The sequence below is a fragment of the Rhinolophus sinicus genome, chromosome X, assembly GCF_036562045.2.
Source record: "Rhinolophus sinicus isolate RSC01 chromosome X, ASM3656204v1, whole genome shotgun sequence".
Taxonomy (NCBI): Eukaryota; Metazoa; Chordata; class Mammalia; order Chiroptera; family Rhinolophidae; genus Rhinolophus; species Rhinolophus sinicus.
In genome coordinates this window covers 111,549,169-111,571,090 of record NC_133768.1, presented here as the reverse complement: position 1 = coordinate 111,571,090, position 21,922 = coordinate 111,549,169, and the positions used below count along the sequence as shown (strand labels likewise).

The following is a 21,922-nucleotide window of genomic DNA, read 5'->3' as shown; positions in this document are numbered from 1 at the left end:
CCTCTTCCCAGGCTTTAGAAACCCAACCGCAGTGGGTGAAAAAGCTGAAGGGATCAAAAACTACAAATTGGTAGTTTTAAAAATAGTCACCACGAGGATGTAAAGTACTGCACAGGGAATATAATCAATAATATTGTAATAACTACGTATAGTGACAGGTGGGGACTAGACTAATCCCGGGATCACTTTGTAAATTATATAGATGTCTAAACACTATGCTGTACACCTGAAATTAATATAAAATAATATCGAATGTCAACTGTAATTTGGGGGAACAAATCTTCACACATACACAAAAAAAAAGAAATCCTACCGTAGGGCAACAACCTAAAACCAGCCCTTTAAGTTTAGGGAGCTGGAATCACCCACCAAAGAGGAATCTGATGGGAGACTTCTGGGGCGGGGCATACGTGGGGTTAGGGGTGGGGCCAGATCCTCCTGCGCATACGTCAGAGGCGGGGTGACGTGGCCCCTCCCACTCAAGCTGGAGCAAAAGGTGGAGGCGGGGCTCCGCAGGGCCAGGGGCGGGGCCACTGCTGGTCCACCTAACCTGGGGTTCTGAGAGGCACAGCCCTAACCCAAGGCAAGGGGTGGCGCTGGCGGGCTCTGTCCCCGCCCGAGCCGCCATTGCCAGGCCTGTGGGGCTGAGTTGCGGTACTTCTCTCGCCTCCCCTCGTAGAGCAGAGTGGGGCGCCCCGGCTGGCCTGACGGGGCTGCCCCCGACTGAGCTCGCATCTCCCCACGGCCAGGCAAGTCTCCGTCCAGCCCAGCCCGCGTCGCCAGCCCCCAGGGCCCCCAGGCACGGAGGGACGTTCTGAGCTCAGTGCCTCCCACGGGAGGGGCCCGTGTCCGAAAGAGCCACTTTCCAGCCCCAGAGGCTCCCCTGGGCTTAATCGATCGTGAGCCAATAGGTTTCTGAGGCCCCTTCTGTCCTGACAGGGCTTCTCTCCGCATTCCCGAGGAGCCTGGCCAGGTGTTTGGACGAACGAGTCGGTGCACGGATCGCGCCCATCCCGCAGCAACGGCCCAGCACTGGCTGACCCCTGACCCCCACCCAAACCTGCTCCTCTGCTTTGTTATCCCCAAACAGTGCACCTGCCGGCGGCCCCAACCCAGCGGGACAAGTGGACATGAGGTTGGCAGGTGGGTGGCATCCCCAGTGAACCTGAGAGAGTTGGAAAAGGGACCCATCTGGAGGGCCAGGTGTACAGAGGTCTGTGTCTGGAGGGGCCCAGGTGGACCACTGGGTTTGCTTTTGGAAACGGAGGATGCTGCACGAGCACACTTTCTATGACCTTGAACAAATCCTTTTACTTCTGAGGATTTCAGCTCCCCAAGCTGTGAGATGAAGATTGGGATAGTCAGTTTCTCCCAACTCAGATAACTGGCTGCTGTTTGGAAAATGAGTTGTGGGAGAGAGCTCCAGGGAATGTCAGGGCTGGATGGAGAGGGGCAGGGTGCAGAGGCCATGGTCTTAGAGGAGAAACTGACCAAAGTGGTTGTGGGGTTGGATATAAACCCAGTGCTGGGCCGGGTTCATATCCAACCGCACAGCTGGACACCAAAGGTGAAGATGGCTTAGGGAGGGACAGCTTGGGGGTGGAGAGCAGAACTCAGGAATTGGCGTTCAGACCTGCTGAGGTTGCAGCATTATGAATGTATTCCAGTGGAGCATGCTAGTGAGGAACTGCCTGGAGGGTATAGCCTCAAGGCTGAGGCAAGGAAATAGGCACTGCTCCCTGGGGGTTAATTCAAGGCCAGGAGTAGATGAGAGCACCTATAGGGAGGGTAGAGGGAGGAGAGTAGAGTAGAGGCAGAGAAGGCAGCCTGGGACAGAAGTCTAGCTTTTCAGGGGAGGGCAGAGGAGGACGATCCAAGCAGGGAGGATGAGGAGTGTCCAGATAGGGTCAGAGTGTGCTGTCCTGGAAGCCAGTGGACAACTGTTTCCAACAGGAGGGCCTAGGCCGTTAACGGAGATGTCAAGGAAGATCAGGGCTCACAGGTGACCTGGGGAGTTGACACCAAGAAGGTCCTAGGTGGCCTTGGCAACAAGCTGTTTCGGTGGGGTGATAGAGGCAGTGCCAGGTTGGAGTAGGTTGAGAGAGAGTGGAAGGTGAGATTATGGAAAGAGGCAGCATAGATGACTTTGGAGGTGCTGACGGAAAAGAAAAAGGGAGGGGAGAGAACAGTGGATGGGATGTGATTCTGAAGGAGGCCTTTTCCTTCTGTGCTGTCTTACGTGGGGGGATGTTGAAAATAGAAGAGACAGAGTGAGATGGAATGATGGCTGTTACAAGGAACCTGGGCGGAGAGGAGAGCTCAGGGTCCAGTTCACAGCAGGACTGGCTTTAAAAGGAGTAGGGTCCTTCTCCTATGTCACAACAGAAGAAAAAGGGGACAGGATGGATGGGACACGAATACATTGGCAGCCTCAGAGGCAGGAAGTTAGGGGGCTCCTGAGCGAGTGCTGGAGCCCTCTTGAACAGTGAGCTCAGGAAGGCCCCTCCATACTTGCCAAGGAGAAGCAAGCCGAGAGCCTTGCAGTTGGAACTCAGATTCCTTCTTCTGCCTGCCAGGAGCTCGAGTCCCCCACTCGGGCCTGGTGGATGGCAATAGGTCTGCCCCTTCCTGTCCTCCAGTCACTTCTTCCTGAGTAGACGGGGAGATGTGGTCATGAGAGGCCTTCGGGTTATTTGGAGCTCACTGGCATCGGAGTGACCTTACCTTGTGTGTCCTGCCTCCAGGCCCCTTCCGAATCGTGGCCCTGGTTGTCACTGTGGGCCTCACCTGGATCGTGGCCAGCATCCTCCTGGGCGGTCCAGGCAGTGGCTTTCCTCGCATCCAGCAACTCTTTATCAGTGAGTGTGAAACTCTGGTCCTTGCCTCACCATGGCGGTCATCAGGGTGGCCACCTGGGCCTGCAGGCTGAAGCTCAGGGTGGGGATGGGTGAAGCCTGGGTTGTCTGCCTCTTCATGGCTGGCCACATGTAGCTGCCTTAAGTCTGTCTCCTGGCACCCAGAACAGCCTTTCCCCTATCACCCAGTTGATTCAGCTGGGAAAGCCGATCCCCACTGATTAGAATTCTAGGCCCAGTTGGAGTCGGTGGGGCCCAAGTGAGGGGCAGGGGGACATCTGGTAAACATTAAGGTCGATGTCCTGATTGCTCCTTGCCGGCTTTCCACTGAGCTCTGAGATGGGGAGGGACTCTACACCCATCACTGGTGACGGGTCACCTAAGTACTTTTACAAATCCAGGTTGCCCTTTTCCTGGAGCAGGGAGCTTTGCATCTGTACATCATTTAGACTGGAGCAGTAATGTGACAAGGTCAGCCTGGCTTAGCCCTGGGCCTTTGAGCCTGCTGCCCCACCACCTTGACTTCATGGAATAGGGCCAGGCTGCCATTCTGCAGGTCCCAGGAGGCCTCCACGCTAACAGAAACAATTCTCTATCCACAGGCACAGAGAACTCAGTGACAGCAGGTAAGGCTCCTGTCACCTCCCTGCTCCTCCCCTGGGCCTGCCCCTCATACTACTTTTGTGACACCCCTGCCTGCCCCTAGTCCCCCAGGGTTTCTATTCTCCATTCATCCCTCCCCAAACTAGCTATCACAGCCTGCTGGAGGTGCTTGCATGGTGTGAGCCTAGAAAGAAAGTAACCTGCTTCCAGAATATACTGGTGGGACAGGCATATATAGACATTCCCATTCCAAAAGGGAGATACTAGAAGGAATAAAGGGTTCAGTCACCAGTCCCAAGCAAGCCCAAAACCTAGCGGGGCAAATTCCATTAGTTTTCAAGGCCGGAGAAGAATCCTCTGTGGCCCAATACTCTGTCCTCTGGGCCTACCAGTGTGGGGGATGGTCCTACCCTCTGGGCCTGTGTTATCTCTGGCCTCTACAGCCACCGTGCTGCCCACAGAGTCACCCTTCCATCCTTTCTCTGTCCCTTTCAGTCCAGGCCAGCCGTGTTTCTGGTTATAAAATTCTCAAAAACTTTGTTGGTCCCCTGTGCAATTCATGAGAGTCTATCTAACCTATAAGACAAGAGGATCCTCCAGGTCTTTCCTGGATAATCCCATGTCTGCTCCTGGCTTTTGCTGATGTGGTTGAGTGCATCCACAAGTCACCAGCTCAGCTCTTTAGTGAACAATTGTCTGGCCACACTCCTGGGTTCTCTCCAGATCATGCTTTCTCCACTTTTTGCAATATGATTAGGCTGAGAATTTTCCAAATCTTCATGTTCTGGTTCCTTTCTATTTAACAATTCCTTTCTCACTCTATTCTCTCCTTTCACGTCTTACGGTGAGATGGTCCCAGAGAAGCCAGGCTGTGCCCTCAACACTTTGCTTGGAAATTTGCTCAGCGAAATATCCCAGTTCAGCATTTATAAGTTTTACCTTCTCCAAAACATGAGAACACAATTTGGCCAAGCTCTTGGCCACTTTATGACAAGGATGGCGTTTCCTCCAGTGTCCAGTAACATGCTTTCCATTTCCACCTGCGATCTTATGAGAACAGCCTTGAACATGCCCATTTCCAGCAACATTCTGGTCATCATATATATGTATTCTCCAAGACGATAGACGCTTTCTCTACTGCTCTGCTCTCTTTTTTATCTGAGCCTTCACCACAATCACCTGTAACATCCATATTTGTACCAGTAGTCTCTTTAAGGCAATCTGGGTCTTTGCTTAAATGCACCCTCAAAATTCTGCAGCCTCTACTCATTACACAGTTCCAAAGCCATGTCCACATTTTTAGGGATTTGTTACAGCAGCAGCCCAATTCCTGGTATCCAAATGAATTGATTTCCTGGGGCTGCCGTGCCCTCTGAAGGCTCTAGGGGAGCGTCCTTACTGACTCTTCCAGCTTCTGGTGGCCCAGGTGTCCCTTGGCTCGTGGCCACATCACTCCAGTCTCTGCCTCCATCTTGACATGAACTTCTCCATGTCTATGTCTTCTCTTCTGTCTCTTATAAGGATACTTATCATTGAATTGATGGCTACCCTACTCCAGAATGATTTCATTTTAACGAATGATATCGTCAATGACCCTATTTCCAAATAGGGTGACATTATGAGGTACTGGGATTTAGAGCTTCAACAAGTCTTTTGTGGGGACACAATTCAACCTGTGACAGAGGCCGTCCTCCTCCTGTCCTCCCACCTCCAGTTTGTGGGAATCAGGTGCTCTGTTCAGCAATCTGTCTGGCCGTGCACTAATCTGTGCAGTTGCCCTCCCAGCTGCTCCTTCTTTCTCTTTTCCCACCAGGGGCAGAGAAGCCTCCCTGAGGTCCCTGTCACCATGCCCTGAGGCCAGCCCCAGCAGATAGAGTGTCTGGAAATGTCCCTGTCCTTGGCCTGAGCCATGGACCCTCCCCCACTGGTCCCTTGCTATGTGGTCACTCATTCCTCCCTGTGGGCTGGTCCTGACCTCCCCCTCAGACCTCCAGTGACCCCTGCTGTCCCCACCCAGAGCCACGGGCCAGGAAGTACAAGTGTGGCCTGCCCCAGCCATGTCCTGAAGAGCACCTGGCCTTCCGCATGGTCAGTGGCGCTGCCAATGTCATCGGACCTAAGATCTGCCTTGAGGACAAGATGTGAGCCCCTGGGGTGCACAGGGTGAGGTGGGGGAGGGAATGGGGGTTGGAAGCTGGGTCGGCAAGGGTCAAGGGAGAGCAGAGCAGCCGTGCCACTTGAGCGCTTTGTCCCCTGCAGGCTCATGAGCAGTGTCAAGGACAACGTGGGCCGTGGACTGAACATCGCCCTGGTGAATGGTGAGTCCCGGTGATGGGAGTCAGTTCGGTCCAGGAAACTAGAGCCCTGCTGTGACCTGCTGCCTTCCTCCCCACCTGCTCCTCATCTGGGTGTTTGGCCCTCCCCTCCCCTCGGGAATTCCCAGGAAGGTGGGTAAGGGATCTGTGCTAGCTGAAGGCTCCACGTAAGTGACCCAATGAACAGAAGCATGGTAGCAATAAAGGATGACTGCTCCAGGAAGTCCCCAGGAAGCTGCAGGGTGCTTTGTGGGGAGCTCCTGGTGGGCCTCATGCAAGGCAGAAGGTCTGCAGCCTTGGGTAGGCTGCAGCTGTCTAAACAAGGGGCGCACAGTTGTCATGATATGGGGGGATATTTGAAAAGCTTCCAGAAGGGCTGCACCCTGTGGCCATGCCATGTGGTGAGCCTGGTCTGGGGGAACCAAGGTGGTAGGGTGGAGTTGCCCTGGCAGCTTGCCCAGCACGATTCCATCTCCTACTTGACCCAGGGGTCAGCGGTGAGCTCATCGAGGCCCGGGCCTTCGACATGTGGGCAGGAGGTGAGTGGCGGCCATGGCCTCCCAATTTTTGACTATGCACCGTAACGACTGGGTGTCCTTCCATGAAAAACTTCTCTCTCTCTATCCATTCACTGGGGGCTTCTTGAACACTTCCTTGGGTTCAGAAAAGGCAGGGGGAGGGACAGGTCATGGGGACAGCCCTAGCTTCTTAACCCAGTTTGTCCCTGTACTTACTTCCTGACCCTTGGTCAGGTGTGTCCCTGGCCTGATCCCTACTTTAAGTGTCCTTGTTTGGAGGACAGGGGTTGGTGTGGGCGGGGGCTCAGTGGTGCTTGATGCTGTGTGTTCGATGGGACCTGTATCCCTAGATGTCAACGAGCTGCTGAAGTTTATCCGGCCACTGCATGAAGGCACCCTAGTGTTTGTGGCATCCTATGACGACCCAGCCACCAAGTAAGTGATTGCCAAGCGCCAGCCTCAGGCTCGCTGTCCTATGGTGATGGCTCACATCTCTTCCTTCTGTGTGGCAGGATGAATGAAGAGACCAGGAAGCTTTTCAGTGATCTGGGCAGCAAAAACATCAAGGAATTGGCCTTCCGGGACAGCTGGGTGTTTGTGGGGGCCAAGGGGGTGCAGAACAAGAGCCCCTTTGAGCAGGTATGGGTGGAGAGCCTGGCACCTCTGCTTCCCAGCCCAGGGCAGCTGGCCTGCCCCTTCTGCCTGCATCCCATGAGGTTCCCTTCTGTTCATGCTGCAGACTTCCCTAAATTCTGCCCCACAGAGGGGCAGCCCTCATCTCCTCCTGGTCTGCATAGGAGGGGCAGTAACTTTGACCATCCCTGTCCTGTATGGATTTTATCCTAAAGTGTCTTTAAAGGGCAAAGCTTTCATATTGGCAAGACTCACAACTAAAAAACTTTTCTGCCAGACATCTTCAAGGCACTTAGTCTTGTCCCATCCTCCCAAAACCCAGTACCCCAATTCCCACTGCATGCTCTCCTCCCACCATCCCTAGCTGCCATCGGCTGACTGCTCCTCTGGGGCCACATGTGTCAGGCCCTGTGAGAGGTGCCATCCTCATTTTTGGGAGGCTCCTAGTCCTGTGAATGCCATGGTGTCCCCAAGCCCTGCTTCCCACTGCAGGACAAGACAAACAGGCTGTTACAGTGGTTTCTAGAAGGCTCTCACTGCCAAAAGAGCAGCTAACCCCCCAAAGAAGAAACACGCCCTCTGACCTTACTCTTCCAGCAGCTCTGTGTGGGCTGGGGAAAGGTGGGGACATACACATACTCCCCACTTACCTTCCTGGTATGTGCCAGGCCCACAGAAGTACTGAGAAGTTGACCGCCCAACACACACACACACACACACACACACACACACACACACACACTCCACCTGGAACGGGGGACATGCCAGTGCAGCTATTGCCATTTTTAGATGAGAAAATCAAGGCACTGGAACAGACAGAGGGGATGAATGCCATGAGAGTGCACAGCTGGTTGACCAGCACAAGGCAACTGAAAGCTCTGTCTGTCCCCTGTGCCTGAAGGCTGAGGCTATGACTTCCTGCTCCTCCCACCCCACAGCACGTGAAGAACAGTAAGCACACCAATAAGTACGAAGGCTGGCCCGAGGCGCTAGAAATGGAAGGCTGCATCCCAAGGAAGACCACGGCCAGCTAGCCGGCCGAGCGCAAGGACCAGGCTGAGGGAGGCTGTGTGTGCCTGGCGTTGGAGGCGGCGGCAGCGGCGGCGGCGGCAGCACCAGCACAGGGCTGAGGCCCGACGCCACACCCGGCCAGGAGTGCTCTCTTACCCCAACACATCAGGGCTCCATGGTGGTGACTAGTGACTGGAGTATGACTGGTGGTGGGGGCTACAAGGGCCAGCCCATCGTGCTTTGTCAGGGGAGCCCAGGTACCCACCTTCTTTTCCTAAAGCCTCTGTCTCTACTCAGCCCCCACACAATTCCCAAGCACCTCCAGCCACAAGGCCCTGGGTGCTCACCCCCTCACTGCACAGCCGGCTGGTTGAGGCATCTTCTAGAACCTCTTTATCCCAGAGCTGCTCACTGCTCTGCAGGCTAGTCCTGTTTCCAGTGTGATTCCTTCTGGTGAGCCGCACCTGTGAAAGCCATGGTGTCCCCATGTCGGCCGAGGCAGGGGACCTGGTGGCCTCCTGTCCTGCTGTGTGCAGGAAGGGACCGCCTTGGAGCCTGGCCAGCCTGGGCAGTAACGTAGCGAGCATGAGCAAGGTCCCTAGTGCAGTGCGTGGTGGTCCTGCAGTTTGTCAGATGGCCCGCCTTCTAGATGAACTCTTAATAAATTGATATCCTCAGTGGAATGAAGTGCATTCAGTGAGGAGTCAGGGGTAGCATTGTCCTGGAGGGGAGGGACATGTCCCAGAGGCTCAGCCGACCTGTCCCCACAGCCTTAGTCTCCAGGGCTCCTGCCACTGGGCTGAGCTGTGTGTGACTCATGGGTGAGCAGAGCAGCTGCCCAGCTGGCAGCCCGATCCCTTGCCTGGGAGAGAGTCCTGTTCATTGGGGCCAAAGGAAACCCACTGAGTCCCTCGGACACAGCACAGGCCTGTAAGGACACGGGTGAGGATTAAAACCAGTCCAGGTGCCTCCCCCCTACACCCAGCCTCCCTCAAGAGCTAGTGTGTCTCCCTGCAGCACTCATCTTGGATGCCTTTGAACTCAGGGCTGCGAAGGGCCAAGTACATGGGCTATTTGGCATTTCTTACAGATGACAGTTATATTTCCACTCATTGATCAAGAATCAGCAAGAAACTACTAGGAGTTTTGCTAGATTACCACATCTGAGGGGTGCAGAAGTGGTCTGGGGTCAGAAAAAGAAGAGAAGGCATTTTGAACTTCCTATATGTGAAGAATCGGGGTGCCAGCCAGGCAACCTCGAGGGGCCCGTGGCCAGGTTGATGGACTTATACGTCCTGCTCTGGAGGTGGGCTTCCTGAGCCTCTGCTTTCTAGGGGTTCAGTGCTGCCCGAGTACAAGCACAGTGTCAAGAAACAAAAGATTTAAGGAGCAGGCAGAAGAGGAATGGGCAGCCTGGGGACAGCCCGGGAGGGAGAGGCTTTGGTTGTGATGCCAAGAGCGGGAAGAGTCAGGGAAGCGGAGACACGAGGAAGGCCCAGGCTGCTTGCCCTGGAGATGGTGATCATGGAAGCTGACACCCAGCCTGACCTTGTGCCAAGCATTTTCCATGTGAGCAGGAAGTACAGAGACAGAGTTCCCACATACATACCCCACCCCACTGACATCATCATCACCCAAAGCCCAAAGTGGACATTAGGGTTCCCTCTTGTGTTGGACAGTCTGTGGGTCTGACAAATATGTAATGATGTGTATCTACCGTTATAGTATCATACATATGTTCATTTTTTTTCTTACAGAAAATTTCAAACATCCCTCAAAGTAGAATAGTGTAAGTGAACCCCAGTGTCCCCATCAGGCTATCACAATGATCAAATGAAATGGAACCTCACTGAAGGTCTGTACTGCAAGGCTGGGAGGCATGTAGACCCCACTACCTCTCAAACCGCTGCTGTGACTGCCTGACCATCCCCAAACATTCACCAAGGACCCGCCCTGGGCCAGGCAGTTACATGCTGGAGACGGCATGAGCCCCAGTGATAGCCCCTAACTCCTCAGGGGGCTGTGCCCTCACTGGGGGTCGCCAAAGTCACATGGATGGAAACTGCGGGCCAGCTTTATCCCCCACTTGGCCTCACACACATTCGGAAGCTGATGTCGGTGTGGAGTGCAGTCCTGCCCTTTAGGAGTTGACATCCTCGGTTACAAGTACCAGAATCCCAACTCAAACTGACAGAAGCAAAAATAAGTAAGTTATGACAGGAGGGAGACTTATTGCTCCTGTGATGCACCCCAAAGCCCCCGGGGACTCTAGCCCCAATGTCATGGGCTCTCTCCATCTTTTGGCTGTTTTTCTCTGTATGATTCCTTTTCAAATATGCTGTCTCCCCCACATAGGGGGAGCAATCATAGAGAGGTCCCAGTTTAGCAACCTCAGCCTAAAGAGCTCCCACCTTCCCAGTAGTTCCAGTACAAGTCCCTGGGGACTCTCATTGGTCCAGACAGGATTATGGGTTTATCCTTGCATCAGTCTATGTGGCTCTGATGTGCCCACCCCAGAGGCCACAGTTCGGGGTAACCCACATGCAAACCTTGTGTACAGAGTGGAGGAGAGGTGGTTCCCCCAAAGGAAATTGAGGTGCTGTAACCTAAGGCGGGGCAGGCACTATACTTCCCTGTAAATACTACATGCATCCCATCCTGTGCTTGTATAGAACATGCCTTCCATGCATACCTGTTCACCACATAGTATTCCTGGAGGCCGCTGCCTGAACAGCAGAGGGTGGGCACTCCTCATGGTCACCATCGTGACCCTATTACGTAGTCCTGTGGCAGGTCTCCCATCTGCAGTGCATGTATGTTGCTTTGGCAGTCACTATCATTTGTTTAATCTGTTCTCAGTCCAGTGACTTCTCTTTTGAAACTAGGTATCTTTGACTTTTTTTGTAGAGCCCTTCCTCCTCTTCTTGGGTAAATTATTATTTCGTTAAATAAACTATGAACATTCTCTTGCCTTTAATTTAGCTATCCCTTTTGCCTGCAGAGAAGGCCTCCAAATTCCCTCATGTCAGACACCCCAGCAGCCCACTCTGGCTTCTCAGGGAAGGCTGAAGTGACTGACGATGATGGGGAGCAGCCTTCTGGCTGCATTTGCTCTCCTTGTCCTGATAGCAGTTCCCATTCGGTTGGAATATAAAAACACAGGTTTCCTCCAGGGGGGCACATCTTTTAGGTTTTCCGTCCCTGGTTCTTCCCCTGGACACATTCCCCTCCTCCCTCTGGCCAGCTTTACCCTGTCCTTGGACAGCCCTACCCCACCGCCCTTTGGCAGACTCCAGTCTTCAACGCAGCTGTGCCAAGGCCAGCCCTCTCACTTGTGCCAGCCTGCTTCCATCAGGACCCCTCAACCCTATTTGAGAGGGACAGTGCCAATGTTCCAGGACACTACGTCCACACACACACAACTTACGCTCTGAGGCTAAAGAACAGCCTAGAGCTATGGCCTCTGAGTGTGTTTGATCACCGACATAAATCAAACCCTCCTCAGTGTGCATACCCACCATGTGTATATCTGCTTATGTATAATAAGCATGTACGAGTCTGAACTTTACAAAACACAAATATAAATTTTAAAATAAAATGTATTTAAATAAGTTTAATAGGTTTTTATTAAAATTACTCTTTATTTGAAAAATTAAAAGTAGAGACGATATGTTTTTCAAGACATTCTCAACGATGTGTCTGTCTTGCGCACCTCACGGGGGTAAGTCCCTGCAACTTTAGGGACCGGTGGCCTCCATCACAGCCGTGACAGCAGGTTGTTCCCGAGCAGTGGGTAGCCACTGACCCACTGGCAGACTGAACGCAAATGCCGTTCCACTCTCCAGTTGCTCAGTCTTCCCATGTCCTGTGTACACCCTCACCACCTTTCTGCCCAACCTTATGCCATCTATTTGCATTCCTCTTCTGAGAAGCCTCCGGACCTTGCTGGTGGCGCCAAGTAGTTTTGAAAGGCGGACAAGTCCACTGATGTTTCACAGTGTGCAAAGAGGCACTTGGTCTATTCTTGAACGAAGGGAGGTGGAACCAGGCCGAGCCTGGGACCCAGACCCCGGCTTGGTCGGACCCGGCCCTCGGGCCCCGGGGCTGGGCCCCCCGGAAACGTGACCGAAACCCTGAGTCCAGGCATCCCAGCTCTGCTAACGGCTAAGCCTGTGTCCCACTGCCCCCAGAGGTCGCAGAATGTTTGGGAATGACTGGGGCCCCTACCCGGAGCCGGTCACCCCAGTGGCGGCAATCACAGAAGACTCGGACCCACAGCGAGAGCACTATAAGGAGCCGCGCCCAGCGCAGACCAACCGCGACCCGGAAGGTGTCCAGGCTCGTGCGCCTGCGCCGGCCTGTCGCTCCCAGAGCCGTCACATCCGGTTGTAACCGGCCACAGCCGCCTTAGGTTAGCCCGCGGCCGCGGTGGAGGCGGAGCGAGCGCGCGAGGCGGGGCGGAAGGTGGGGCCGAAGGCGAATGGGGCGGGGCCCCAGCGGGCCGAGCTCGCAAGCGTCCGCCGGCCCGGCAGGCGCTGGCGCCGGCGCCGAGCTCGGGGGCTGTAGGCAGGTGAGAGCCTCGGGCCGGAAAGGGCGGGCGGACAGCGGCCTCTGGCCCCGGCCCGGCTCCGTGTTCGCCCGGGCGGGCGGCCAGGCCCGGTGTGGAAGGGCCGCCGCCCGGTGTTGGTGAGGCCTGGCGCGATCGCGGGGCCTGTGAATGACGTGAGGACTCCCCCGCTGCAACCCCGGGACCGCCGGGCGGGTCGCTGGGCTGTCAGCTGCGGGGCGGCAGCGGGAGCCCGGCAACGGCGCGCCTTCCCTTCCCTCCCTCACTCCCGGGTTCGCGCCGAGCTCTGCTGGTGACCAATCCGACAACTTCCCGACTCCTAGGTAGGGAGGAGCCCTGGGTCAGCACTGACTACTGCCCTAACACCGAACAGTCATTCGGCCGGTGTGGAGAAAGCGGCCGGCCCGGGGTTCTCTTCCCTGCCTTGGGGTGCATCTGTTCAAAGTCTTCCGACCCTTCAAGCAGAAATGGTGTGGGATCTGGGCCAGACCCCTCGTGCAGTGACTCAAAGCCGCCAGCTGTACTGGAAGGACGGGGTGAATGGCCCTTAGCCTCCTCTCCCTTCTGAACTGATTCACGCCACCACGGTGGCTGCAGTCCCGTGTGCCTTCGTCTTTTCCCTGTGACTCCCCTCCACTTTATTCCTCATACTCCCTCTGCTTTTCCTGCCTCCCTCTTCAGCGGTGGGACACAAGGCTGGATCAAAGCCTCCAGGGTAAGTAACCCAAACTCCAAACCAGCAGAGGCCATGGCGTCCCAGGGGGTAGAGAGGAACCTTTCCCGCAGATGAGCCTTTTGCTTAACCTGCCCTCCACCTACTACTCTTGATCCCCGGTCTCAGATGAGGGAGCCCAGGGCCAAAGACTGATAGGATCTAGAGAAGCGGGGGCCTCTGCCAGGACTGGGACACTGCAGGGCATGAAGCAACCAACAGCAGTGATGAAAAAGCATCGTGTCCCCATCCTAGTTGCCCCAGTTCCAGCAGGGGATGTGACAATAGGGCGTTGGCTGGCCAAATTGAGAAGTAGAACGAGGCGAACCTCCTCTTCATCCCGAGGCTCCCGTCCTTCCTAGAAACATTCATAGTCCCACTGGGAGTTCCGGGCTCTGGTAGGATTGCATATGGGCCTGGGGAGGAGCCCCCGGACTCCGAGCAAAGCCTGTCAGCTGTGACACAGCGGCTGTAGGAGCTCCAATTCCGGGACTGCCAGAGGAGTGGGAACTCTGACAAAAGGAGGAGAAGCCCCCCAGCAGACATGTGGCCCTGTCAGACCCCCTCCTGCTGCCCTTTCCAGCAACTTCCCTGCTCCCTCCCCCAGGACCCCTATCACACTGCCGGCAGCAGGTAGGGTAGGCCAGGTAGCCACAGCTGCATGTCAGTTGTGGACACCAGCCTTTGGCCTGATGGTCACCACTGCCCACACCACTTTGCCGATTGCTTTCTGCCCGAGGGATGACACTTAGCCGCCCTAACCTGCTCTCTAATGGCCTCTTGATCTGGCCTGAGCCCATCTTTCCCATCAGCACCCTTTGCTCTCCTTGGGCTTGTCTCTTTGTCGTCGCTGGGCAACCTTTCCGAGATTTCATCCTGGTTGTGGCACTGCTTGATGTGGCTCCGCTGTACTGTGTCTTGAAGCTGATGCGGAGCAGGCTAGTGGTGACAGGATCGGAGGTGACTCTCCAGAATCCCTTGATATCAGGACATCTCCAGAGGGTCGCCGTGCTGGGGGCAAGCCCAGGGAAGTCAGCAGGTGTAGGCAGGCTGATCGGGAGCTCCTATCTGTAGGTGGCCTCTCTGGGTGAGGGATGGCAAGCTTGAGGCAGCTGTGCTGGGGGAGGGGACAGCCAAATGGCACTCAAGGGCCAGCACTAGGCATTGCCTTTTTGTTTCCAGGCTTGGGGCAGGGGGCCCTGATGGGTGTCTCAGCAGTGAGCTTCCAGGTCCCCACGCTCCTGGGCTTCCTGCTGCTCACCCTCACCAGCCACCTCTCTGTGTGCTTTCTCTCCTCAGGAAGAGCTCTGCCATCAAGGAAGGCAGAACAGGGCCAGGCCCTACCCATGGACCCTTCTCATGACATCCTGAAGGCACCAGTGGGGCTGCTCTCCTAAGCTGCAAAGGGCCTGGGCACACCGTCCTCCGGAAGGAGCCATGGTGTTTCGGAGGGGCAGGTCCCAGTCACGGCCTGGCCTGGGAGGTGGCAGTCGTTGCACAGCCTCCCTGGGCATGCTCAGGGCTGCCGTGCTGCTTGTCAGCCTACCGTGGGGGGCCCAGGGAGCAGCCTGCGCCAACGTCAGCACGGCGCTTGGCCATCCTGGGCCACTGCCAGGGGGCCGCTACTTGAGCATCGGGGATGGTTCCGTGGTGGAGTTCGAATTCCCAGAGAAGAGTGAGGGCATCATTGTGATCTCAAGCCAGTACCCGGGCCAGGGCAACTGGGCAGGGCCCAGCCCGGTGCTGAGCGTCACCTCTCTGGACACAGAGGTACTGACCATCAAGAATGTGAGTGCCATAACCTGGGGCGGCGGCGGCGGCGGCGGCTTCGTGGTGAGCATCTACTCAGGTCTGTCCGGGCAAGCCCCACTCCACATCCAGCTCATGGATCCCCGTCAGACCCCACCCGTGCTGATCGAGGAGCGGAGAGATTTCTGCATCAAGGTTTTGCCTGCCGAAGATGCCCCCGCCATCCTTGGTGCCGACCAGGTCCACTTCTCGGAGAACCCAATACTCTACCTGCTCCTGCCTCTTATCTTTGTCAACAAGTGTTCGTTCGGGTGCAAAGTGGAGCTCAAGGTTCTGAAGGAGCTCCTGCAGAGCCCCCAGCCCATGCTGCTGGGCCTCCTGGGCCAGTTTCTAGTCATGCCCTTCTATGCTTTCCTGATGGCCAAGGTCTTCATGCTGCCCAAGGCCCTTGCTCTGGGTCTCATCATCACCTGCTCGTCGCCTGGCGGCGGCGGGAGCTACCTCTTCAGCCTCCTCCTGGGAGGGGATGTCACCCTGGCCATCTCCATGACTTTCATCTCCACAGTGGCTGCCACTTGCTTACTGCCACTGTCCTCAGCTGTCTACAGCCGCCTGCTGAGTATCCACGAAACACTCCACGTGCCCATCTCCAAGATCCTGGGGAGCCTGCTGTTCGTCGCCATCCCCATCGCAGCAGGCGTGCTTATCAAGTCCAAGCTTCCCAAGCTCTCCCAGCTGTTGCTGCAGGTCATCAAGCCCTTCAGCTTTGTGCTGCTCCTGGGCGGCCTCTTCCTCGCCTACCGCATGGGGGTCTTCATCCTGGCAGACGTCAGGCTGCCCATCGTGCTGGTGGGCCTCACTGTGCCCCTGGTTGGCCTGCTGGTAGGCTACTGCCTGGCCACATGCCTAAAGCTGCCAGTGGCCCAACGGCGGACAGTCAGCATTGAGGTAGGGGTACAGAACAGCCTACTGGCCTTGGCCATGCTGCAGCTGTCCCTCCGCCGCCTTCAGGCTGACTACGCCTCCCAGGCCCCCTTCATTGTAGCACTGAGTGGCACCTCAGAGATGCTGGCCTTGGTCATTGGCCACTTCATCTATAGCAGCCTGTTCCCAGTTCCCTGAGGCCCCTGGGTCAAGCTTTGGCCACCCTCAGCCCTTACCCTCCACCTACTGTCCCCACAGTTCTTGTGTACCAAAGGCCTTTAGTTTTCATGCACTATGCACTCAGAAAAATCCAGGCTTATTTTTTTTACTGGTTTTTTATTCTCCAGCTTTCAGTGCCAAAGAGGCCTTGCTGATTTAGGTAGGTGGGCACTGCCCAGAAAATATATTTCAATAAAAGAGAGAAGCAAGCTTGGGTCCTTTCTGATCTTTGCCCTTTGGGGCCTGGTGGTGGGGGTCCGAAGGGTGTGACTGGGTAGGTGTGGGCCAGGGTGGAGGACTGGCTTGGGTGCCACGGTGACTTATGCACAGACTTTCTCTCTCAGTCCTCCTTCCCCTCCATCCCCTCTCTGTGAGAGGTGGGCCTCTCTGTTCTAGAATGAGCGGTGGGAGAATGAGGGCAGAGGCCTTCCTCCCCTGCCTGTTCCCAAGCTCAGTTGGCTTTCCGCCCCCAGACTAGAAAGGAGGGGGCAGAAGGCCCCTGGGCAGTGAGTGGGGCAAGCGTGGCAGGGCGGGGCCCTTTGTTGACTCCAGGGAGACGGTGACTTGGCAACTGCACAGATCTGCTCCACTAACAGGCTGGGAACTCAGGGCGGGCCAGGCCCCAGGCGGGCGAGCGGCTCCCAGACTAAGCCCACTTGGCCCAGCTCAGTCCTCCTACCCGTCCTGGCGAGCCCTCCTGCACGGTCGCCAGCGGGGACCTGTCAGCCTGGGGTGTCCCGGTGCGGGTGCGAGGCGGGACAGCGAGGGTGACAGGGAAGGGGCGGGGCGGAGGCGGAGCCAGAGCGCTGGGCGCGCCCCTCTCGCTGCTTCCGGCGGCGGCGGGCTGTTCCGGCGCGCGCCCGGGGCGGCGGCGGGGACTGTTGGGGTGCACGCCCGCGGGAGTGGACGCCGCGGCCGCCATGCAGCTAACGGTGAAGGCACTCCAGGGCCGCGAGTGCAGCCTGCAGGTAGCGTCGCCGGGTCTCCGCCGCTGGTCCGGCCAGCGCACTCCCCCCTCCCCCCACCGGGCGCTGGGCCGGGCCGAGGGCGGGGATGGGGCGGGCGGGCCAGCCGCGCCGGGGAGGCCGAGAGAGCTGTCCTTAGCGGGGGCCGCGGGCTCAACCGCCGCTCCCACCCTCGGCCTGGCCAGGTGTCGGAAGACGAGCTGGTGTCCACGCTGAAACATGTGGTCTCAGAGAAGCTGAACATCCCGGTGCGCCAGCAGCGGCTGCTGTTCAAGGGCAAGGCCCTGGCAGGTAACGGGGAGAGGAAATGCCCAGGGAGCCCCGCAGGAGGTCGGCGGACCGGGTGTCCAGGCCGAGCCAGGGTGCAGTGTGATGGATGGGGTGGCGGCGCCTTGACCGTCCGGTCGGTGGCAGAACCTCCTGAGCCAGATGCCGCAGCTCTCTGAGTCCACCCCCACCGCTGTGGGTAACGACTTCATCCATCTCTTTTTGGCAGATGGGAAAAGACTCTCCGATTACAGCATTGGGCCCAATTCCAAGCTCAACCTAGTGGTCAAACCTCTGGAGAAGGTGTTACTGGAAGAAAGTGCCGCCGCCCGCAGACTGACCGAGGCCCCACCCCCGCGTCCACCGGCCTGGCAGCTGATTGCCAAAGTTTTGGCCCGCCACTTCAGTGCTGCAGATGCCAGCAGAGTCCTGGATCAACTACAGAGGGTGAGAAGGCTAGCCTGAGCGGGTCCCTCCTGCCCCAGCTGCTCCCAGCCCCGGCCTCTGCCCTTGTGTGCCCCCACTGGCAATCCCTGAATCCTCGGGCCTTCTCTCCTCAGGATTATGAGAGGTCCCTCAGCCGCCTGACCCTGGATGACATCGAACGTTTAGCTAGCCGCTTCCTGCACCCCGAAGTCACTGAAGCTGTGGAGAAGGGGTTCTCCAAATAGGATTCATGGAGTATGGGATGAGCCCAGCCAGGCTGCAAGCTGCATGTAGCATTAAATGTGTTCTCATGTTGCAATTTGGCTCATAATAATAATAGCTGGCAGGTAACCAGGTACCTGTACCCAGCTCTTTTTAGGTGCCAGGCACCACTCAAAGCACTCGACCTGGGTTTGCTCCCGCACCTCGCACAGAAGGTGAGACAGCCGAGGTTCCTGGCAGTGAAGTGGGGGAGCCAGAATCCAAGTCCATCCAGCTTCTAGAAGTGCCTCAGGATGAGGAGAGAGGGGCTGTTCGGAAGGTTCCGAGGGATGGGCTTTGACATTTCGTGTTAAGCCCACTGAGAATAAACCCTCAAGTGACTCCTTTCCAGACCTCTGGCAGGTCCAGCATTGGCAGGAAGCCAAGTGACAGCCAGCCCTGGGCACCTCAGCTGCTGCAGCCCGTGTGCACTCGACGTGGGAAAAGCAGGTTGGGGAGTCGGGGATGAACGTCGCCCAGCTCTGTGGTGTGACCTCAGGCAAGTCCCTGTGCCACGTGCATCCCCAATCATTGACTCTGCCCAGTGAGGGACACTCCTTAAACCTCATTCAATTTCCTTCATCCTTACCCCAGCCCTGGGGGGCGGAGGTCTGCAGCAGTACTCCCCTTTGTGTTCTCTAAACAAACTGAGGCCAAAAGCCAATCAGTGGCCACTGTGGCCCAGAGAGGGGGGTCCTGGCCCTTCCTGTCACAGCTCTTCCCTGGGTACCCCCTCTGCTTCTCTCCCTCTGGACGCGGGTAGTTCTTGCTTCTTAGGGATGGTGGGTGAAGTGCCAGAGCCAGGCCCCAACACCATGCACTCACCCCCAGTGTGGAAGCGGACCCTCCCTGGCCACGAGTGTGCACAGGAACTTTTCACCTTGCACGCCCCTCACTGCCTGAGAAGAAACCTTGGGATACCAGGGAGGGGGCAGAAGCAGAGGCTAGTGACACTGGTCATCCCACCCTGCCTGGTGTGGGCACTAGACATCATCCAAGCACCTGCTCCTTGGAAGGGGGCACCCAGGGCAGCCAAGGCTGGAAGGAAGCCACGTGCACAGGAGGACACTCCAGCCTCACCACCCTCCCTGCGTGAGGCCCTCCTACCTGGGCCTCGTGGGGCAAACGCTGGGTCCCTGGGCTGGGAAGACAGACAGAGGCCCAATGGATGAAGGCTTTGAAGAGCAGACAGAAGCCCCTGGCCCCACCTGAGAGCTGGGAACAAACAGCAGGGCCAGCTTAGGAGCCTGTGTCGTCTGGCAGCTCATGTGACAGACTTGCCAATGCTCTGATTTATATTGAGTCAGGAAGTTTATGTTGAAATTTTAAATAGCACTAAAGGTGAATGTGAGACTTTGATCCAAAAAGAACTGTTGGCTAGGCTGCTTTTGGTTTCCAATAACTGGTTTAACCATAAAGGAAATTGGTTTAAACAATAAAGGAAACTTACCGGTTTACAAAACTGAGAAGTCCAGGGGTATTGGCAGCAGATGAACAATTTTACCAAATACCCAGTTTCTTCCTACCTCCCCTCTGCACTCTGCAGTGTCTGCTTCATCCCAGGCCGCCGCCTCAGGATCAAAAGATGGCTGCCTGCCGCTTCCACCGAATCCCTCATTCACAGCCAGCAAGGAGCACCTTCCAACAAGGAGCACCTTCGCACCCTGTAGTGTAGCTTCTTTCCCACCTCCAGCAAATAAATGCTGTCCTCTCATTGGTCAGAACTGGGTCGTGCCTCCAATCATTTTGGCCGTCGTGAGCTGGGTGGTGGGATGCCAGCGCCCTGGACATAAATGGGTTGTGGGAGGGAGAGGGTCATTCGCAACAAAAGCCAGGTTCTTGGGGAGAGCTGTACAGTGGCCCCAAACAGCAACTGTCCGCTGCAGGGGAGTGACACATGCAGATGAACATTTCAGACAGACCCTAGAGATGGTCGCTGTTGAGTCCCTTGGGCGAGTGGCTCCCGGCTTGGGGGTGGCAGAATCATCTGGTAGTTAGGAGCCATCTGCTGGGCAGTTGGGCATGGGGTCAGGAACTGAGAGGGGAGACACGAGTGGAGTCTTTAGGATGTATGATGGGAGCCCTGCTGAAGGAAGCGCTGCCTGGGACCCAGGCCCAGTCTGATGCCAGAGCCCTCTACAGCCTTCTACAACGATGGTGGGGAGTTATCTGTAGACAGGACATCCTAGAAGCTGTGACGACAGATGAGGTGGCTTCCCAGAGCATGGGGCATGAAAAGAGAGGGGAGGACCAGGCCTTGGGGATCAACTGAAGATGCAGTAGAGGCCAGGAACCCCTCAGATGAAAGGCCATGGGGAGAGCTCAGAGTCAGAAGCCAAGAATGCCCTCCACACGGGAAGCTGTCCAGTGCTGCCAAGAGGCAAAGTGAGAGCAGAACGGAGCCTCCTCTGCGTTAGTAACAAGTTGGCTGGTGATGTTGTGGGCCAGAAGCAGTTGCAAGGGGAGGGGAGGAGGCGGTGATGGTGACGGGGGAACTGTCAATTCAGAAGCTTGTGTATGGCACAGCAGGGACAGGCAGGTGGGGAAGGGAAGGCAGGAGAGGGAGGAAAAGCTGCAGGAGTGAGAGATGGGAGGAGGCCCCAGGGGTTCGGGGCCAGGAGGCTCTGGTCCAGGCCCTGTGCCATCATGACAGGAGACGAGGGACTCCCCGTGAGGATGCAGCAACCACAGGCTGCACTCCGCCTTAGCCTCTGGAGTCTGGAGATGGCCCCATGTATACCTGCAGGCTCCAAATGCTAACATCCTGCAACAGGCAGCAGAATGTTTTTCTGCAGGCCCCTTGTACCAAGTGGCCACCCAGGAGGGGGTGCCTCCCTGTCCTCTGCCCACTGTGGGGCCCTGACACCCATTGCCTCGAGGAGGGGCCTTGAGCAGTCCTTGCCCCCCAGGGACATGGTGCAGCTTGCAGGCTCTGTTGTGATCATGATGACACTAGAAGACAGGAGAAGTGGTGGCCTCTCAGACAGAAATGGTCTGGCACCTGGACTGAGATGCTTGTGGTGCCATTTCCCAAAGGCTCAGGGAGGAGGGGCAGATGCAGAGGACAGCAGCATTTGCTTTGCGGTGGGCTTGTTCAGTTGGAAGTGCCCAGGTGACAGGTTAGCTGTGCCCACAATTTGCTGGCACCTTTCAGGCCTCCCATGCACCCCTGGCCAAAACCAGGCCTTGCCAGCTCCTATAGGTTCAGCAGGGGCACTGCTTAGCCAGGCCAGGCACTCCTGAAAAAGATGCAACAGCTGTGGCCAGGCTCAGACTACGAGCTCTGAAAAGCTTGCAGGAGAGACAATGGAACTGTCCACCTCCAGGGCCCAGCTAGAGCGGCCTCCCTGAGCTCCTGGGAAATTGACCCCCTTCCCACCCTCTTGGGGTAAACAAATGACTCTGGCATTCCTCATCCCTCGCTGTCTTCTGTACTCACTCTCCTGCTTTTTCTTCCACTTCATTGCTCCTTCCTTCTCTGGCTCCTTTGCTGGTTCTTCCCCTGTCCAACCCCATATACACACATACATCACCTCTTAATGTTGGGGGGCTCCAGGGCTGTCATGCAGGGACTCTGGTCCCACTCCCCGCACCAGAACGCAGGATATGGTGAGGCCAAAATGGAACACCCACGGAGCCATAGATAGGGGAGTCATACCACTATATTCCCTCTGGCAGCTGGGTTGGAGACACAGGGAGCAAACATCCGCCAGTACCCCAACAAGGGGTCTTCCTGCACCCCAGTCTCACTGGCGGCTGAGCAAAGCACATGAAGTAGGATCCACATGATCTGCAACCTACTGTCTACTTCTCTGCCTGCCTGCCAGCCAGCCAACCAACCAATGTAGCCCCGGCAGCTATATCAGTGGTTAATGGCTAACTGGCCACAGCTGACGG

At 56.6% G+C, this 21,922-nt stretch overlaps 3 protein-coding genes across 5 annotated transcripts; all 3 read left to right on the top strand.

Annotated features, from left to right (window-relative positions):
- The first annotated feature begins 567 nt into the window (after positions 1-567).
- FAM3A (FAM3 metabolism regulating signaling molecule A) lies at positions 568-8,618 on the top strand. Of its 2 annotated transcripts, none has more exons than XM_019719165.2 (10): positions 568-749; positions 940-1,143; positions 2,745-2,858; positions 3,458-3,481; positions 5,476-5,599; positions 5,718-5,776; positions 6,262-6,312; positions 6,642-6,726; positions 6,804-6,930; positions 7,863-8,618. In XM_019719165.2, exons 2-10 carry the CDS (start codon positions 1,131-1,133, stop codon positions 7,956-7,958), a joined length of 693 nt encoding a protein of 230 aa, XP_019574724.2. In that variant the 5' UTR covers positions 568-749; positions 940-1,130; the 3' UTR covers positions 7,959-8,618. The 2 variants fall into 2 exon arrangements, with proteins under 2 accessions (XP_019574724.2, XP_019574726.2); XM_019719167.2 differs by having other exon boundaries at positions 609-749; positions 1,091-1,143.
- A 3,782-nt stretch (positions 8,619-12,400) lies between these two features.
- SLC10A3 (solute carrier family 10 member 3) lies at positions 12,401-16,316 on the top strand. 2 transcript variants are annotated; one of them, XM_019719173.2, is made up of 2 exons: positions 12,401-12,505; positions 14,514-16,316. In XM_019719173.2, exon 2 carries the CDS (start codon positions 14,652-14,654, stop codon positions 16,083-16,085), a length of 1,434 nt encoding a protein of 477 aa, XP_019574732.2. In that variant the 5' UTR covers positions 12,401-12,505; positions 14,514-14,651; the 3' UTR covers positions 16,086-16,316. The 2 variants fall into 2 exon arrangements, with proteins under 2 accessions (XP_019574732.2, XP_019574731.2); XM_019719172.2 differs by having other exon boundaries at positions 12,434-13,217.
- A 600-nt stretch (positions 16,317-16,916) lies between these two features.
- On the top strand, positions 16,917-18,083 carry UBL4A (ubiquitin like 4A). Its single transcript, XM_019719171.2, has 4 exons — positions 16,917-17,074; positions 17,257-17,362; positions 17,568-17,785; positions 17,899-18,083. The coding sequence occupies exons 1-4, from the start codon at positions 17,027-17,029 to the stop codon at positions 18,007-18,009; spliced, it is 483 nt and encodes a 160-aa protein (XP_019574730.1). The 5' UTR covers positions 16,917-17,026; the 3' UTR covers positions 18,010-18,083.
- Positions 18,084-21,922: the final 3,839 nt, after the last annotated feature.

Coding starts and splice junctions, on each gene's coding strand:
- FAM3A (XM_019719165.2), top strand. Junction 3,482..5,475: donor AGAGAACTCAGTGACAGCAG/GTAAGGCTCCTG, acceptor GTCCCCACCCAG/AGCCACGGGCCAGGAAGTAC. Junction 6,313..6,641: donor CTTCGACATGTGGGCAGGAG/GTGAGTGGCGGC, acceptor CTGTATCCCTAG/ATGTCAACGAGCTGCTGAAG.
- SLC10A3 (XM_019719173.2), top strand. CDS start 14,652: ATGGTGTTTCGGAGGGGCAGGTCCCAGTCACGGCCTGGCCTGGGAGGT.
- UBL4A (XM_019719171.2), top strand. CDS start 17,027: ATGCAGCTAACGGTGAAGGCACTCCAGGGCCGCGAGTGCAGCCTGCAG. Junction 17,075..17,256: donor GCCGCGAGTGCAGCCTGCAG/GTAGCGTCGCCG, acceptor CGGCCTGGCCAG/GTGTCGGAAGACGAGCTGGT. Junction 17,786..17,898: donor TCCTGGATCAACTACAGAGG/GTGAGAAGGCTA, acceptor TTCTCTCCTCAG/GATTATGAGAGGTCCCTCAG.